The following is a 16,512-nucleotide window of genomic DNA, read 5'->3' as shown; positions in this document are numbered from 1 at the left end:
AGCAAATGCCTCGTCCAATATTTGCACTAAGTTGACTTTTATGATTTTTTAAGCTCCTAGGTTGGCTCAAGAAGAAATCTTTGAAAAGAAGGCCGGCTTACCGCAAAGGTCAGGGTTTGAAAACCAAACAGTGAGCTTAAGCAGCTGGGCCGGAGCACGCTTCCACCAGTGTCGTCCCGGGCAGCTTCAGCTGCTGGCCGGCAAAGGGACAGGCCCCAGTGGCCACCAGCTGGTGCCTTCCCCTGGGGAGGCTCCTGAGAGGGGCAACCAGATGCCGCCACCTGTGGCAAGACCCCAGTGTCACCCGTGGTAAGACCCTAGTGTCACCCGTGGTAAGACCCCGGTGTCACCCAGGGCTCCCATGTGGTCTGGCACCGTCCCTTCTTCTTGTGACCAGCACACCCAGGTCCCCATCCCAAGAGCCATTTACTTAGTTGGTGGACTTGCCTTCCAGAGAGCAAGCCGGTCTTACCGTCTGGGGTTTAACGCGACTTTTGCTGGCCTGGGCCTTCACCCGCACGCCTGTGAGGCCGCTGCACGATCCCGTCAGCAACGCCCAGCCGCAGGTCCACGGAGCTCCTGCTGCGTGCCTGCACCGTCAGTGTCCGGAGCAGCCCTGGCCGGGGGCCACCCGTCCCACCACCACGCCGGGGCCACAGATGACAAACGGAGGTACGGGGACACTAAAGCAGGTGCCCAATTTCGAAGCATCGAGGCCAGGATGGAGCCATGCCGGGGGCCTCCCAGCCTGCTCTACCGGCTTCCAGCAAAGGGAGGTTCGCGTTGTCTTTGAAGGCTGAGTTTTTAAGCACATGTTTTTATGTGCTGGGATCGCCTGATGAGAACACCAGGCTTCTGCAGAGCAGTCAAGTCCAAAGCCTGTTGAAAAGAGTGGAATAAACACGGACCCATTGCTGGGCTGGGTCCGGACTGGCCCAGCTTCTGATGCCCAACCTCTTCCTCCCACACCCGAGCCTCTGCCCCCACTCCGCCTCCTCCAGTTCCTATTCTCAGCACAGCAGGTACAGCCAGACAGGCCCACCCTGGGACCCCCAGGGTCACCCTTCCCAAGCCTGCTGGGCATGGGCTCTGAGGGTGACTTCTGATGATCACATCCAGGTGGTGATAAAAGGCCGGTGTCCCCACTGGCACGCACGGTGGGACAAAGCCCGGCAGGGTGCCAGGTGCAGGACCACAGTCCGCGCGGGGAGGGGCGCTGCTCTCCTCCTGCTCTCTGCACCCCCCACTCACCACTCCCCCCCAGTTGTGCTAGAGCCCCCCTGGGCACCCAGAATGGCGCCGTGCGGGCTGTTCAGCCCACGGTACCCCTGTTCCTCCTCACCCCCCTGAGAGCCCTGCAAGCGCCGTGGGGGCAGTTCCCTTCCTGGGGGGGGGGCGTGAGAAGTCGGGAAGACCCCAAACGAAGAAGAGCACGCGCCTGGGAGAGGTGTGGGGAAGACCCCACATCCCCTACGCACCCCAGGCGGCACGCGGGGGACCCGCCAGCCCCACACTCGGGCTGGGCGGGGACAGAGGCTGGGGCCGCGCCGCCGCCGCCGCCGCCGCCGCCACCGCCCCCCGCGGCTGGGCGCGCCGCGCTGCCGCCCGCTGAGTGGAGGCGCGGAGCCCCGGAGGCGCGGGCGCGGCGGGCGGAGTGCGGGGCGGGGGCGCGCGGGGAGCGCGAGCGAGGACCGCGCAGGCGAGGGAGTGAGCGTGCCGGGGCGGCCGTGCGTGCGCTCCGCTCGGCGCCACAGGCTCTCCGCGCGCCGGGGACCCGCAGAGCCGCGGAGGCTGGAGTTCGGAGCGAGCCGGGCCCGCCAGGAGCGGGAGGGAAGCGGCGGCCCCCGGTGAGCGCGCCGCGAGTGCTCCGGGGCGGCGCGGGCCGGGTCGGGAGCTGCCCGGCTGGACGGCGCGCCCGCTCGCAGTCCTGCGCGCTCCCCGCCGCTCCCTCCGCTAAGGTCCCCGCCGGCGCCGCGCCCACCATGCGCCTCAACGGCTCGGCGCCCGGTCCCCAGGGCGCGCCCGGCGCCAAACCCTTCCCGCTGCCGCCCTCCGGGCTGGAGGCGGCGCTCCTGGTCTCCAGCTTCGGCAACGGCTCGGGCAACGAGTCCGAGCGCCTGCGAGCAGCGCCCAGCAGCGACCTGGACGTGAACACCGACATCTACTCCAAGGTGCTGGTGACAGCCGTGTACCTGGCGCTCTTCGCGGTGGGCACTGTGGGCAACTCGGTGACCGCGTTGGCGCTGGGCCGCAAGAAGTCGCTGCAGAGCCTGCAGAGCACCGTGCACTACCACCTGGGCAGCCTGGCGCTGTCGGACCTGCTCATCCTGCTGCTGGCCATGCCCGTGGAGCTGTACAACTTCATCTGGGTGCACCACCCCTGGGCCTTCGGCGACGCCGGCTGCCGCGGCTACTACTTCCTGCGCGACGCCTGCACCTATGCCACGGCCCTCAACGTGGCCAGCCTCAGTGTGGAGCGCTACCTGGCCATCTGCCACCCCTTCAGGGCCAAGACCCTCATGTCTCGCAGCCGCACCAAGAAGTTCATCAGCGCCATCTGGCTCGCCTCGGGCCTGCTGGCTGTGCCCATGCCCTTCACCATGGGCCAGCAGAACCGCAGCGCCGACGGCCAGCACCCCGGCGGCCTGGTGTGTACGCCCGTCGTGGGCACCGCCACGATCAAGGTCGTCATCCAGGTGAGAAGCCGCGTCGGGGGAGAAGGATGGGGAAGAAGTGGGGTCTGGCCAGGGGCAGGGTTGGCAGGCACTCCCCACGCAGGGGTGCCTCAGGCGTCTCGGGCGCCTCGCTCTTTCCCTCCCCCCAAAAGTCCTCTCCAGCCTGTGTGCCCTCTGGGGCAGGGAGCAAGAGGATGTCCCCAGGAGACTGCGGTTCTGTGCAGCCGGGAAGGGGATGGGGGCAGGGGGCTGGGCGCTTAGGAGCACCTTTCACTCCGGAGCTGCCAGATCTCTCGCCCCCTCCTGTCCCCTCCTATCAAAAGGGGCTGGGCCCTCAGATCAGGGACATCTCAGAGGGTCCGTAGACGGGCCTCAGCTGTCCCCAGACTCGCTGAGGTTTAAGGGAAACGTGTGTGTGCTGTAGACGGCCCCTTTCGCCGGCGTCCCTGAAAGGATCTGTGGCCCCAGGAGGCTAGGTCTGTCTCCTCTGCAGGCCAGCACTGACCTCTGCCCGACCCCCTGCGTCCAGTGCCTCCTGGCTGCCCCGCCCCCACTCACACGTGGAGCTATAGCCAAACCTGCTGCCACCTGGGACTGGCTCCGTAGTTAAGCCTCAGCATTCGCATCTGTGAACCGGGAAGCCCCAGCCCGACCTCAGGAGAAAGTGCGTGGGAAGCACTCGCTGGTTCCTGGCTCGGGGAAATGCTCAGAAGCACAATTTTGGTAATGATAAAGTTGCTTCTGCTGGGAAGATCCTGAGGTATTTGTGTGTGGTGGCAGGTGGGGGACCATTGTGAGGTGGACAACACGGGAGCCAAGTGCCCGACAGCCCTCCGAGGGTCTGAGCAGGGTGCCGCGGGAGCCCAGGTGGGAGCCCTCCCTGGAGACCGGGTAGGACGAGGCATCCTGGCAGGGTCGGGCACCACAGGATGGAGAGAAGGCGTCACCTGAGCAAGGGCCCTGTGTGGGCCGACGTCCAGGCAGAGATGCCCCACTGGGCGGTGTCGTGGCCCTAGGACCAGGCGGCTGTGGAGCTGCAGCGTGGGACGGAGGGGAAGGGTCTGGGGGCGCAGAGCCAAGGAGCGGACCAGGGTGCCCCGTGCCCATCTGGCCATCCTTTCCCGCTTCTGACCAGGGCTCCTGCTGGAAGCGGGACGGTGGGCTGGGGTGGGGACCGGTCACGCGGGCAGGAGCTGTCATCTACGCGTCGCTCCCCAGGCTGCAGCTTATGGCCACAGTGTCCCCTGCGTGCCGACGAACCCACCCCTAGCCGCGCGTCGCAGGGAGGTTCGTAGAGCCCGGCTGCCTGCCTGTGACGCCGTCCCTGCGCTGGAGGCAAAGCCACACGGGGCCGCGTGCGACGCGCGGTAGGAAACTGTCTTCCCGAGGCCTCAGAGGGCCGCGCTGTCTCTGACCAGCTGCGCAGGGGCCTCCCTTGAGCTGTGCGGGCTTGGAGGCCCAGTGGCCATACCTCCTGCCTTGGAAGGTGTCGTGGGGCAGGCTGGGCTCAGCAGCTCAGGTCGCTGGCACTCACCGCCCACGCGGCAGCCGCCTCCACTCTGACCCCTGTCCCTGCCCTGGGCTTCCAAGGGCTTGGCCAGGAGCAGGCGGGTTTGAATCCCAAACAAGCCATGGTGGCGTGAGCACAGCCCCCCGAAGCAGCCTCTCCCCATCCGGCCTCCTCCGCACCGGCCTCATGGGATCAGATGTCTGGGTGACACCACTTCGCCCCCCACAGGGCTGTCCCCCGAGTCCCTGGGCTCGAGGCAGGGACACCGGCAGCACCCAGGGCGCGTCCTGGCGGATGTCTGCAGCAGGCCCCCCTTCCGTGCCCACAGGCACCGCCTTCACTAAACACTAGGTGTGGCCCGACGCCCTCAGAGACCGGACGGTCCGTCTCCCCCGAAGGCCCCAGGCTCCAGCTGCCTTCCCTCCGGGCGGCCGGCCATGAGCGGCTCCCAGGAGTGTGGCCGGGGCCTCACCACCATCCCCACTCCCTTCTGCACACCCTGCTCCAGCTCAGGAGAGGGGCTCCAGGTTCACGTCCCCCATCTGGGCTTTGGGGCCCCTGGGCAGGTCGGGGCGAACGTCGCTGGTTTCAAGCAGCGATGCTTGACCGGGGCGGGGGGCGGGGGCTTCGTGCTTGTGTCCGAGTGTGCCCCCTCTCACTGACCGCGCTGGAAGTGCGGGAGGGGGTCAGCCGCCAGCCCCCGCCCTGTCCACAAGGGCCCCTCCTGGGCACTGGCCTGCGGGAGTCCTGTTCAGAATGAGGGGATCTGGGATCGGATTTCCGAGCGACTCTGAACAGTCCCCGCTGAAAGCAGCTGCGCGATCTCTGGGTGTGTCGCCGGGAGCTGGGCTGAGCCGAGCTGTCAGTGGGCGGGACAAGGCCCAGGCCAGCCGAGGCCCCAGACCCGGAGCCCCACGTTGATGGGGTAGCTGGGAGGAGGAGCCTACGGGGCTGCCCCTTCCCTCGTCCGGGCTCTCCTCTGACCCCTGGAGGGGGCGGATTCTGACTTTCCGACAAACTGTCGGTCACAGCCTTCCTGCCCCCGAGGGGTCTTCTCACTAGAAAGCCCCCCTGAGGAACAGCACCACCCCGTCGCACTCGAGCGCCATCTCCCTGGGGCGCACACAGTCCCCACAAGGGTCCTGCCCGTATGGGTCAGCCCACGCGGGTCGCGTTTGATCTCCCTGCGGCCCTGCCCGGTCCCCTACTCCGACCTCAGGCACCACGGGGATCCCGCCGCCCCGGGCTCTCTGTGGCTGGCTTTGGGGTGGGTTGGGGGCAGGGGTCATGTCCACCCCCCAGCGAACCTGCGGTGTGACCAGAGACCAGTGGCGGCAGAGACCCGGAGGGTTCTAGCGTCGGTTCAGATCTGACTCGGCCAGATGCTTGCCCGGCTTGGTGATGCCGGCGGCCCCCCCGCCCTGACCCGAGACTCTGCCTGCCCCAGGGCGGTTGCCATTCTCCTGGTCGCCGGCTCTGGCCTGGTTCCAGCCGCAGCTCCTAGACATCTGCTGTTCCCTCGTGTGTTCTCATTTTCCCACTTAATGAAGAAGAGTAGGGGAGGTGCTGACCCCCTTCAGTCCAGTGTTGGAAAGCCTGGGGGCTGTGTCCACGCGTATGCAAACACACAGACGCACACGCAGGAACACGTACATAGACATGCACGTGACAGTGTGGACACACAGAGACACACAGAGATGCAACACGTGTGCACAGACAGAGGAGACCCCCATGTGCACACACACAGGGAAACACGTTCACACAGCTTGTGCGTGCCCAGGTGCCCGAGCAGCACCCATCCGTGCTGTAGGCGGTCTCTGCCGCTCAGTTAACAGAAGGGGATCTGGGAGGTCCCGTCTGTTCCGTCAGAAGCGCGGAGGCCTCTGTGCCACTCAGGGCATGGGACGTGGGGGACGGATGCACGTGGTGGGCAGGAGAGGGAAGGTCAGAGTCTAGACTTCCCTAACAGGTGCCCCGAGCACTGACCCCCAGGGTCGGGGTCACTGCCAGCCCTCGGTGCTGAGGGACACGGCTGGGCAGAATCCCAGAGCCCCATGCTAGTCCTCATGTGGGGCCCAGTCCCTGGCAAACGTCCGTGGGGATTGTGGGGCTTCGTCTCTGCAGAGACCTGAAGACCTGAATCTGCTCTTTTCTCAGTAAATTTAGTCTTTGTGATGCTCAAACCGGTGGTCATGCATTTCCACCCCGGGAGCACATGAGCTCTGGGAACAGAGACAGAGGGCACCTCGGAGCCTCCCCAGGGCAGAACGGCCCCTCCACACACCAGCGGTGCCCAGGCGAGGGCAGGGGTGGGGGAGCCGAGGGCAGGGGTGGTGCGGCCTCGCACCACCGTGACGGGTGAAAGCCTGGGTGGCCTGCACCAGCAGCGGCTGGTGTCGCTCTGTGCCAACACTTTCTGGTTAGGATTTCGGGCTCCTGGGGGCTCCCTGCTTCTGTTCTCCTTCTCAGATGGAAGTGCTCCTGGGGGGGGTTGGGCCTGAGCTGGGGCGGAGGAAGCTGGCCACCCTGGGCAGGGGGCCGTCCTCGTGCCTCTGGAGCTGAGCCAGGGCGGTGGGGGAGGGGGAGGAGCTGGTGCCCCACACCCACCTGCCCGGGGTCGGCGGCCTCTGTGATGCTCGGCCCTTAGAGTCTCGTGCGACTCCACGGACACAGAGGCAGCAGCCTCCATCCCCACTGAGCGGAAGAAAATTGGTTCCACTAGAGTCGGACCACGAGTCATTTTCTCAGGATTTCCATCCTGTGGCCCCTCGGTTCTCCGCTCCTTCCCCTGCCCGTGAACCGCAGGTAGCGCCCGACCTCAGTGACTCAGGCACTGGTCGGTAAGCTCGGCAAGCCCCAGGGTCCCCACAAAACAGACATCATCGAGGGTAGGGCACCCCTCCCCACTGAAAGGCTCCCCGCTGGCGCCGCCGTGTACCCCTGCTCCGCGGCCCGAGGACAGCGCGGCCCTGCCCCCAGCACAGAGCCTCCTTCCTGTGCCTGAGTCTCCTGGCTGGACGGAGTTTCTGGACTCTCGGCGCACCCAGCTCTGAGAGTGGAGCCCGACCACGGGCATTAGACCCAGAGCACAGAGCACCACGCCTGCGTTCCAAAGAGATGCTGGCCCAGAAGGGGAGACCGCCGTGAGGTCCGCGGCAGGGGCGGTCGCCAAACCCAGGCACCGTCCACGGCGAGACAATGAGGCCGCGTCGCTGTGGGGCGTGGGTTCCCGTTTGGAGAGCTGCGCCGCCCTCTGTAAGAGAGCTTCCTTGTTCCGGGACGACGCCCGCCCCAGGGCGCTGTCCGCAGGGCAGGTGGGCCCAGCGGGCACCTGGGGGCCGCCCTCGCTCCCGGGGAGAGTCTCCTGGACGGGGACCGGCGGGCCTGCTCGAGGTGTCGGGGAGCCTCTGTCTGTCTCCACCGGAGAAAGAGCAGCCAGGCACCCCATCTGGTCTCCTCGGGGTTCGTGTTGGAGCAGAAAACAGGATCCAAAACCTTTCTTTCTTGTTTTCTGTTGTGAAAGATACATAGTGTGAAATTTAGCGTTTCAACCGACTTCCGGCACAGCCATCCCTGACACCTGTCCCCAGAACGCGGCCGTCGTGTGAGACGGGGAGCACTGACCCCGCCAGACCCTGCCCGCCCCAGCCCCCGCACGCACTCTACTCTCTGTGCCTAGAGTCCTGGCCCTGCCCGCGGGCTCTCCAGCCCGTCTGCGGGCTTCGCTGACAGCCAGAGTGTCCACGACGGACCCTCTATGCCAAGCGGGGACAGCAGCCTCCGAAGGCCGCCGAGACACGCTTCCCACTGCAGGACATTCTGGAAATGCCAAAGCGACAGACAGATTCGTGGCTGAGGGGCCAGGGGTGGGGTCAACGTTGGGCCGTAAGTGTTCTGCACCTCGACTGTGGTGGTGGTGACATGGCCGGGCGTTTACGACAAGCTGTGGACTGAGGGCTCCTTAGGCAACGTGAACTATTATGTCTCTTTGAGTCTGTCGGAAACGAGCGTGAAGCGCACCGAGGCCTCATCCCATAAAGGCTCCGGGGGATGGCCAGGTCCCCTCTCTGGCGGGCCTCTGGGGCCTGCACAGTCATCCTGGGGACTCAGTGGCCCCAAGGACCAGAGGGGTCCTGGGAACATTCGTGGGGAGCTCCAAGCCTCCAGCAGCACTGTGCCCCTCCACTCAGCCCCAGGGAAGGCCCGAGTCCCACAGCCATCGTCCGATGTTGCTGGGCTCCCAGCCGTGGGCTCTGCCCAGCATCCTGCACCCCTGCTGTTCCCCAGCTGCACCCCAACATTCAGGCCAACCCAGTAAACAAGCCAGGTGCCGTCCTGGGTGGAAACACCGGGTTCTTCGGGTCCCACCTGGAAGCCGAGGCCGGAGAGGGCAGGACACACGAGCCAGACCTGGTGCCCCATGGTGGGGCCACTGACCTGCAGCCTCGCTCTGCCCCCTTGGAGGGCGTCACACGCCAGCACCTGCTGCTCTGTGGACCTTCTGGGCTGTGTGGGGGCAGGGAAGGGGAGAGGGGAGCACCCGTGCTGCCGGGGAGCGGGCACCGTGGGGACGGCCATCGGCAGCACAGCGGCCAGACCCTGGGCCAGTCACATGACCTGGTGTGTCCTTTCACCCCTGGAGCCAGGCCAGGGCGGGGGGGAGGGAGGGGGAGAACTGCTGCCCCGTACCCACCTGCCCCACTGCCGGCCGACTGCCGGGGTTGTTGACCTTGAGGCTCGGGGACGTCAGACCCTCAAGGTGACTGGGATGGCTCCGGACGCCCAGCGAGGGCTCTGTAACCCGCACAGCGGTGAGGTAGCCATGCGTGGGGGAGACCCGGCCCTCTGGTGTGGGGACCACCCCCCCCGGGGCCAGGAGCTGTTCCTTGTCATCCACGGGCAGGGTCCTGCCTGCAGGAAACCCTTTATTTCAAAATTGGCACCTGGTAAAAAATCACTTCTCTTCTTTTTTAATTTTTCTTTTCTGAGAGTGGGACGGTGAGACAGAGCATGAGCGAGGGGAGGGTCACGGGGGAAGCAGACTCCCCGAGGAGCTGGGAGGGTCATGGGCAGAAGCAGACTCCCCGAGGAGCTGGGAGGGTCACGGGGGAAGCAGACTCCCCGAGGAGCTGGGAGGGTCACGGGGGAAGCAGACTCCCCGAGGAGCTGGGAGGGTCACGGGGAGAAGCAGACTCCCCGAGGAGCTGGGAGCCCCACGCGGACTGGATCCTCAAATCCCGGGGTCATGACCTGAGCCGAAGGCAGCCGCCCAACCAACGGAGCCCCCAGTGTCCCGCTTCCCTGCTGTCGACGTCCGAGTTCAGGTGCACGCGTAGAGCCGCGTGACCCCCACCCACCCCTGGAGGGTCGAGGTCAGTCTTGTCGCCCCCACACTTGCTCTCATGCTGCTGCTCTGGGGTCGGCCCCCGTCCCGCTCCTGGAAACGGGGGTCTCGTGTCCCCGCCGGGCGCCTCTTCCAGGACATCGCGGGAGCGGAGCCTCTGCGGCCTGAGCGGGGGCGAGTGAAGCGGATGCCGGACCGGCGGCAGGGCTTTGCGCGACGGCGCCTCCTCCTTTCTCCCGGGAGAACGCGTGGTAGCCCGGCGGCCCGGTCCCCCAGGAAGTGCGTTCAGCCTTCTGGGAAGCTGCGAGGCTTTTCCAAAGTGGCAGAGCCGTGCCGAGCCGAGCGTCCGCAGCCTCGTAGAAGGACTTGGGGCCCCGCCTCCTTGCGGGCACCCGCCAGTCGGTTTTCAGTTTTATGCTCGCTTTCGCTCAGCTGTCCCAGGGGCGTGAGGTGGGGCCCTGTCGTGGCTTGCTTTGCCTCTCCCTGGCGGCAGGCGACCCGGGGCGCCCCTCCTCTGCCCAAGTCAGCCCTGGAGTTTGCCCAGTTGTCAACCCGACTTGCTTTCTTACGGTTGAATGCAGAGAGGTTTTAAAATATCTTCTGCCTGTGGGTCCGTTGTCCAGACACGTGATTTGCGGATGGTCTCTGCCCCTCTGGGCCTTTGCACGTCCCCGAGGACCACTGATTCTGGCGGAGTGCAGCCCCTCTGACCGTGGCGCGGACGCTGCCTTCCGGGCTGTGTCTAGGGATTCCCGGGGACCTTCCTCCTGCCTCCTTCCGCCGCCTTTACGGAAGGGCTTTACGCATTTAGGGCTCTGACCTGTCTGGAGCTCATTTCCCTGGAGTGTGAGATGCGGGCGCTTTCTCCGTATGTACGTGTCCACGGGGCCAGCGCTGCTCACGAAAAGACAGTCTTTCCTGCACTGAAGCTTTTTGGCGCCTGAGTCAAAGGCTGCCTGTCCTCCCGCACGGCACCCTGCCCGGACCCCCCGGGTCTGCGTGTCTGCACCGGCCCTGCTCTCACACTGCCGCCGGCACCCTTCAGGAAGCTCGTTCCGAATCGGCTTGGCTAATTTCAGCCCTTCGCTGTCTACGTAAATCTCAGAATCAGCTTTTAAATATCTACCAAATAGCACTGGGGTTTGGGTTTGGATTGGGTCAGCGCGTCTGTCGTGGTGGGGAGACTTGCCGTCTTCACCCTGGGACCTCCAGTCCCCGAGGACACTGCGTGACTCCGTCGGGTCCGTCGGGTTGGGTCCCCTTTGCCGTCCTCGGTGCTGGCCCCCAGCGCACAGATCCCAGCACACTCACGTTTGGGGGATTGTTTTTCTGTTTCCAGGCCTTCGTGGCCGGCGTTTGGGAGTGTGATCGGGTTTCGCGCGCTGATGCTGTGTCTTGCAACCGTGCTGAGCACGCTAACGAACTCCACAAATTATTTTGTAGGTTCCCTGGGATCTTCTGTGCAGGCAGTTGTGTTGTCTGTGAATAAAGTTTTATTTCTTCCTTTCCACTCGGTCCACCTTTAATTTCCTCTTACCGCCGCACCGCTCCGGCTGTGACTGGCAGCACGACATGTCATCAGAGTGGAAGAGAAAACTTCCTGGCCTTGTTCCCGAGCTTAGAGAGAGAGTCTTCATACTTTCCGACCAAAGATGAGGTTTTTCGTTTATTGAAGTCTTTAATGGAGGCCATGTATCGGATGTATGGATGTAGAATTTTGTTCCGTGCTTTTCCTGCGTCTGTTGGTGTGGCCATGTGGTTCTCCTTCTGTAGTTAACACAGTGAATTACATCGGTTAATTTTTCGTTGTGGCAAAATGCCACAAATGTGCAATTAGCATTCCAGCCGTTTTTAAGTGTACAGAGCAGTGCACTAGACATGTTCACATTGCTGTGTGACCGTCCCCACCACCTGTGTCCAGCAGGCCTTCACCTCCCCATCCCCATGGAAGAGCCCATCCCCCGCCACCCCTCCCCCAGCCCGGAGACCACCACTCTGCCTCTGTCTCTGTGGACCTGACGACTCTGGGGACCTTGTCTCAGTGGAAAACGTTACTAGTGTTCACTGCTGGCCCAGCCTCCCATTTCTAGCTCAGGCCGCACCTGGCCACGCATCATCCTTTGTAAATGTTGCCGCATTTGATTTAATATTTGTTGGAATTTTTGTGTCTATGCTCATGAGAGGTATGGGCCTGTAGTTTTATTTTCTTGTGCGTCTTTGTTTGGTTTCGGCGTCAGGGTCATGCTGGCCTCGTAGAATGGCTTAGGAAGTACTGGCTCCTCTTCTGTTTCCTGGAAGCGATCGTCTGTCTTCCTTAAAAGGTTGATGTCGTTCCTCAGTGACTCTGTCTGGGCCAGGAGTTTTGTCGGAAGGTTCCCAGCTGCGAACTCTGTTCCTTTCGTGGGCACAGAGGGGTTCCAGTGTTGTGCGTCTGCTGGAGCACGTTCTGGCAACTTGTGTCTTTCAAGGAACTGGTCCGTGTTATCTAAGTCGTCCCCTTTGGGGGCATGGAGCTGGTGGCATTCCTGTCCCCTAGGCTGCCCACGGGTCCTGTGACCACCTGTTCTCTCATTCCTGGTACTGGTGACCCGTGCACCCTCTTTCCCCCGGTCCACACGCTGGGGGTTTACCAGTATTATTATTCTTTTTCGAATAACCAACTTTCAGTTTCCTGAATTTTTTCTGTGGCCTTTCTGCTTTCAGTCTTCATTTCCTTCTCATGCTAGGTTTGGATTTAATTTGTCCTCAGCTCCCTGAATTTCTTAAGGTGGAAGCTTGGAGTATTGACTCGGGGCCTTTGTTCTTTTGTAGGTTAAACATCGAACACTATAAATTCCCTCCTAAGTGCTGCTTTAGTAACGTTTCAAGATTTTTGCAACGTATTCTGATTCAGGTCAAGATATTTTGTCATTTCTCTTGGGACTCCTGCTGGTCTTTGGACTGTTGAGAATCATGTTGCTTAATTTCCAAATGTTGACAGCATTTGTCATTGATTTGTAATTCCTTATGCTTAGAGAACACACCAGTGTGACTTCAGTTCCCTGAAGGAGTTCAGGCCTGTCTGTCGGCTCAGAGTCGCGGTCTGTGCTGGGGATGATGTGTGCGTCAGGACACTGCTTGCTCTGTCCGGTATATCGCTCTCTTGTATCATCTCGTTCTAAAACTTCCGTTGGTTCTTTTGATGTCGTTTCTTTTCATCTTCGAAGAACTTGCATGTTTCTATTCATTTCAAGAGATTTTCCTTTATCTTGAAGAGCACAGTGCCTGCACCTGTTCCAAAGTCCTCTCCTAGAGTGCCACCATCTGAGTCTCCCCGAGAGCAGTCTGTATGGTCTTTTCCGTGAGAGTGGGTCCCATTTTCCTGGTTCTTCCCATAATAAGTCGTCTACAGTTACGTTCTGAACACTTTGGATATTGCTGTGTTGTTTTAGGTCATCTAGAACGCTCCGGAGAATGTCTGTGTTTTTAGTGGCTTCTTTGGGCAGGGAGCCCGGTGGAGCAGCCTGATCTGCCTCCCTGTCTGGTGGTGGCTCCACCGTCAGTGCCGTTTGCAAACCCTCTGTAGCGCTGTCCTACTCTTCCCCAGGAGCACACGGCTCCAGGTTTTGTCCTGGTTCTGGGAGGTGGTTTATATCACAGTGCAGTTTTCAGGTCCTTCCTTTACCCCGGTTCTCTAGGTATGTTCCACGCATTGGCAGGTGAAGGATAAGCCCAGGATTCATGTCAATTCATGCATGGAATTGGGGGGGGGTCCCCTTTCCAGCTTACTCCTTGCTGAGATTTCCTCCCACGCTCCCCAGTTTCCAGAGACTCTTTTCTTAGTCTTCTGAAGGGGAAGCCAGAATACTCCATTTTATTTCCTCGACTAACTGTTTTAGGAATACCTGTCTGTGTTTGTTCTTCTGATGGCTGCTCGGGGGCTGTGAGTGCGCACCCTTAATTCATCACAGTCCAACAAGAATTCGCCTTGGACCTGCTCACGCCTGATATTTCCCACTTCCTGTTGCTACTTGAGGGTTATTCTAACCAATTGCTTTTTGCTTTTCCTTATCAGTGGGTCACATTTCCCTGTTACTTTGCATATCTGGTATTTTTAAATTTATACTAAGTGCTGTAGATGGTGCGTTGAAGAGACTCTGTGTTCTGTTATGTTCCTTTGAAGAGTGTCGACTTACTTTTGTAGGCCGTTCAGCTGCAGACCCAACACCCTGGTTGACACCTCACCCGCGCAGCTTTCCGGAAAGCCCAAGCCCTTCTAACTTGGGAGGACTCAACTCTAGTCTCAGTGTCCTCTGCAGGGGTTTGCTTCAAGTTTTAGGTGGGAGCATCTAGAGGAGGCCTCCCTCTAGGGCCCAGAGCTCATTCCTCGGATGTGGCTTCCTGGCATGTCAGTGGGACACTAGGTGTGTGAATGAGACCCCTGCCCTCCAGCGCTGTCAGAACACCAGCCACGGGCCATAACCAATCGGGGTTTCAGTCTGTGTACACAGCGCACCAACATGGAGGCCATGGAGAGCCCCTCACGGGTTTCTGAGGACCCCCCACACTGAGGGCCCCCTCTCAAGTGCCTTCTCTGCAGATTAGATTCAAACTGCTCTGTGGCCCCAGCTTCTCAGTTCTGCCTCCTCAGCCAGAGTAGCCATGCTGCGTCCAGACCGCAGCTCCTCGTGTTACAATCCGGAAGATGTCCCCAAGGAGGGAAATGGGGGGTGGTGGGCTCATGTTGTGACTTTCCCTGCTCTTGGCCACCACGGTCTTGCATGGTGGCTCATCCTGTGTTTGAAAACAACTGGCTGGAGCATTGGGTACAATTTCACGTTGTTTATGACAAGAGAGTTAGTCCAGTAACCCAAGTGGGAGTCAGCCCTGGATTTTAAACACTGCCTGTTTCCAAAAACATCTGAGACAGTTTATGATAGAAGACTTGGCTTCAAAGGAACTATTAAAACAAAGGTGCAGCAGAATGCCCAGCAAAGAAGCAGAGTCCTCCTAGAGACGAGAGGGTGGAGGGCGCCTCTGGGCTTGCGTAAATCTCACACCGAAGCTTACGAGACGGGGTGACATTATTTGGACTCAAACGTTTTTGGTTCGTTGTCTATTAAAAGGCGAATTTATTGTAAAGTTCAGTAACTCTCCCTTGACGGATTTAAAGGTTAAGAGCATTCTTTGGTGAGTTTTGTGCCCTGATAACTCAAAAACACTTCTTCTATTAAAAAAGAAAAAGAACCCCACACATTTCAACTTCCGGAAGTTCGAGAGGCCTCAGCCGTTTAGGACTCGTCCCCACTCAGGAATGGCGAGGTTGTAACTGCTCACGGAGTATCATTTCCCCATTATCCGGCAGGACCACAAAGCCTCCAGCTCCCGAGGGTCAGGCAGGAGTGCGAGTGCATGTGGGTCGTGTCACCCGGGGGCCCCGTGCTTCGGGACATCCAGCACTTGCTGGCGCAGAGCCAAAGTCCAAGGTGCGTCCAGCTGTAAGTCCATCTGCTTCAGGCCCTCTGCCCGACAGGATGTGCGCACTCGGGAGCTGCCGAGGGCCACTGTGCACCGCTGGGGCTGAGGGAGAGGCGATCACATCTGTGCCAACCTCGCTCCCCGGATCTCCGGGGCTGGGCGCACCAGCTGCTGCTGGAAACCCTGACTGGAAAGGAGCGCCGAGTGGGGGCAGGCGGTTTGCCCAGGGACAGTCTTGCCCACGCAGCTCAGAGACCCCCTTTTGGGATGTCCTTGGTGCAGGGAGCCCCGTAACCTCACCACTTGATCTTCCCCACTGGGGGGAGGGCCCGAGGGAGGCAGGGTCCAGCCACAGAAGGATGCTGGGACTTCCGGGGAACCGTCGCCGTCTGGTGGCCTCCAGGTGCTCTGCGCATCTTCCCGCGACAGCAGGCGGCCCCCGCTGAGCGCCAGCACCAGGGTCCAGGGTGGGGCTGGGGGGGGCACAAGCTGACACAGACAGGAGCACCTTTGAGCCAGGTGTCGAGTGGCTGGGTCTGGGCCTGTCCTGTGCTGTGTTTATAGGATGTGCTCGTGAGGCAGGAAGCAAAGTGGCTGGCCCAGAGGCCCCTCTGTTCCTCGCAGGCTGCCAACATGCCTAGGCTCTAGCCTTTGCCCCGGCCCAAGGCCCGTGCGACCGAGGCAAGCCGTCCTCCAGGGGACCGGAGCCCACCTGCGGGCCCCCTGCTCTCCTTGGTGCTGGGTGAAGTTGGAGGAGGAGCAGGGCACTTGCCAGGCTGGGGGCTGGGAGGGGCACGGGTCCTGGGGCACATCCTTTCCACCCTCAGAGGCCCAGAAGATTGGGGAAGCGCACCAGCCGGCCACAGTGGGCTGCCGAGACACGTGAGCGGTGATCTGGGGTCGCGACGCGCGCCCCAGGCCCAGGGAGCTTTTCTGGAGCAGCGGGGCTCCTGGGAGGCCCCCGTGCGCGCTTGCCGGCGTCCTGACGCGGATGAACGCGGGGCACTAGACGAGGTTAACACCCACTCGACTTCCTGCAATTCATTCTCCTGACGGCTTGTTTAAAAGACGCCCGTCTAATGCATTAAAATACCTACGTTTACGTCAGATCCGGAGACTAGCCGGAAGGTGTTCAGAAAGCGTCCAGTTAAAACCGCCAGGGACAGATACTCATGCTGGCAAAGGGCTCTAACCCCCAGCACCTTTCCAGCTTCCGCCTGTTGTGAGGGTCTCGTGAGCCGAGGGCAAGTGCCCTGGGGCCACGGTGACAGGGGACAGCAGACCTAACTGCTCACGCTGCTCAAAGCTCTGGAGGCCAGAGGCCTGAAGCCAGGGGGCGGGGGGCGGGGGGCAGGGCTGCACACCCTCGTGGTTCTAGAGGAGGGTCCTTCCTGCCCCTTCCAGTTTCTGGTGGCCCCCGGCTTCCTTCCAGTCTCTGCCTGTCTTCAAAGGGTGTCTCCTCTGTGTCTGTGTCTCCTCTCTTCATTATAGGGACACGTGTCATTGGACTTAGGGCCACCCTAATT

General features: G+C 61.6%; 1 protein-coding gene across 2 annotated transcripts in view; it reads left to right on the top strand.

Annotated features, from left to right (window-relative positions):
- The first annotated feature begins 1,694 nt into the window (after window positions 1-1,694).
- Window positions 1,695-16,512, top strand: part of NTSR1 (neurotensin receptor 1) — a 39,353-nt gene continuing 24,535 nt past the window's right edge. For both annotated transcript variants that reach the window (XM_032350108.1, XM_032350109.1), the window contains exon 1: window positions 1,695-2,696. In XM_032350108.1, coding sequence (XP_032205999.1) covers window positions 1,983-2,696 — 714 coding nt within the window. In that variant the 5' untranslated portion in view covers window positions 1,695-1,982. The remainder of the gene's footprint in view (window positions 2,697-16,512) is intronic.

Source organism: Mustela erminea, chromosome 7, assembly GCF_009829155.1.
Source record: "Mustela erminea isolate mMusErm1 chromosome 7, mMusErm1.Pri, whole genome shotgun sequence".
Taxonomy (NCBI): Eukaryota; Metazoa; Chordata; class Mammalia; order Carnivora; family Mustelidae; genus Mustela; species Mustela erminea.
This window is presented reverse-complemented; position numbering and strand designations above follow the sequence as displayed.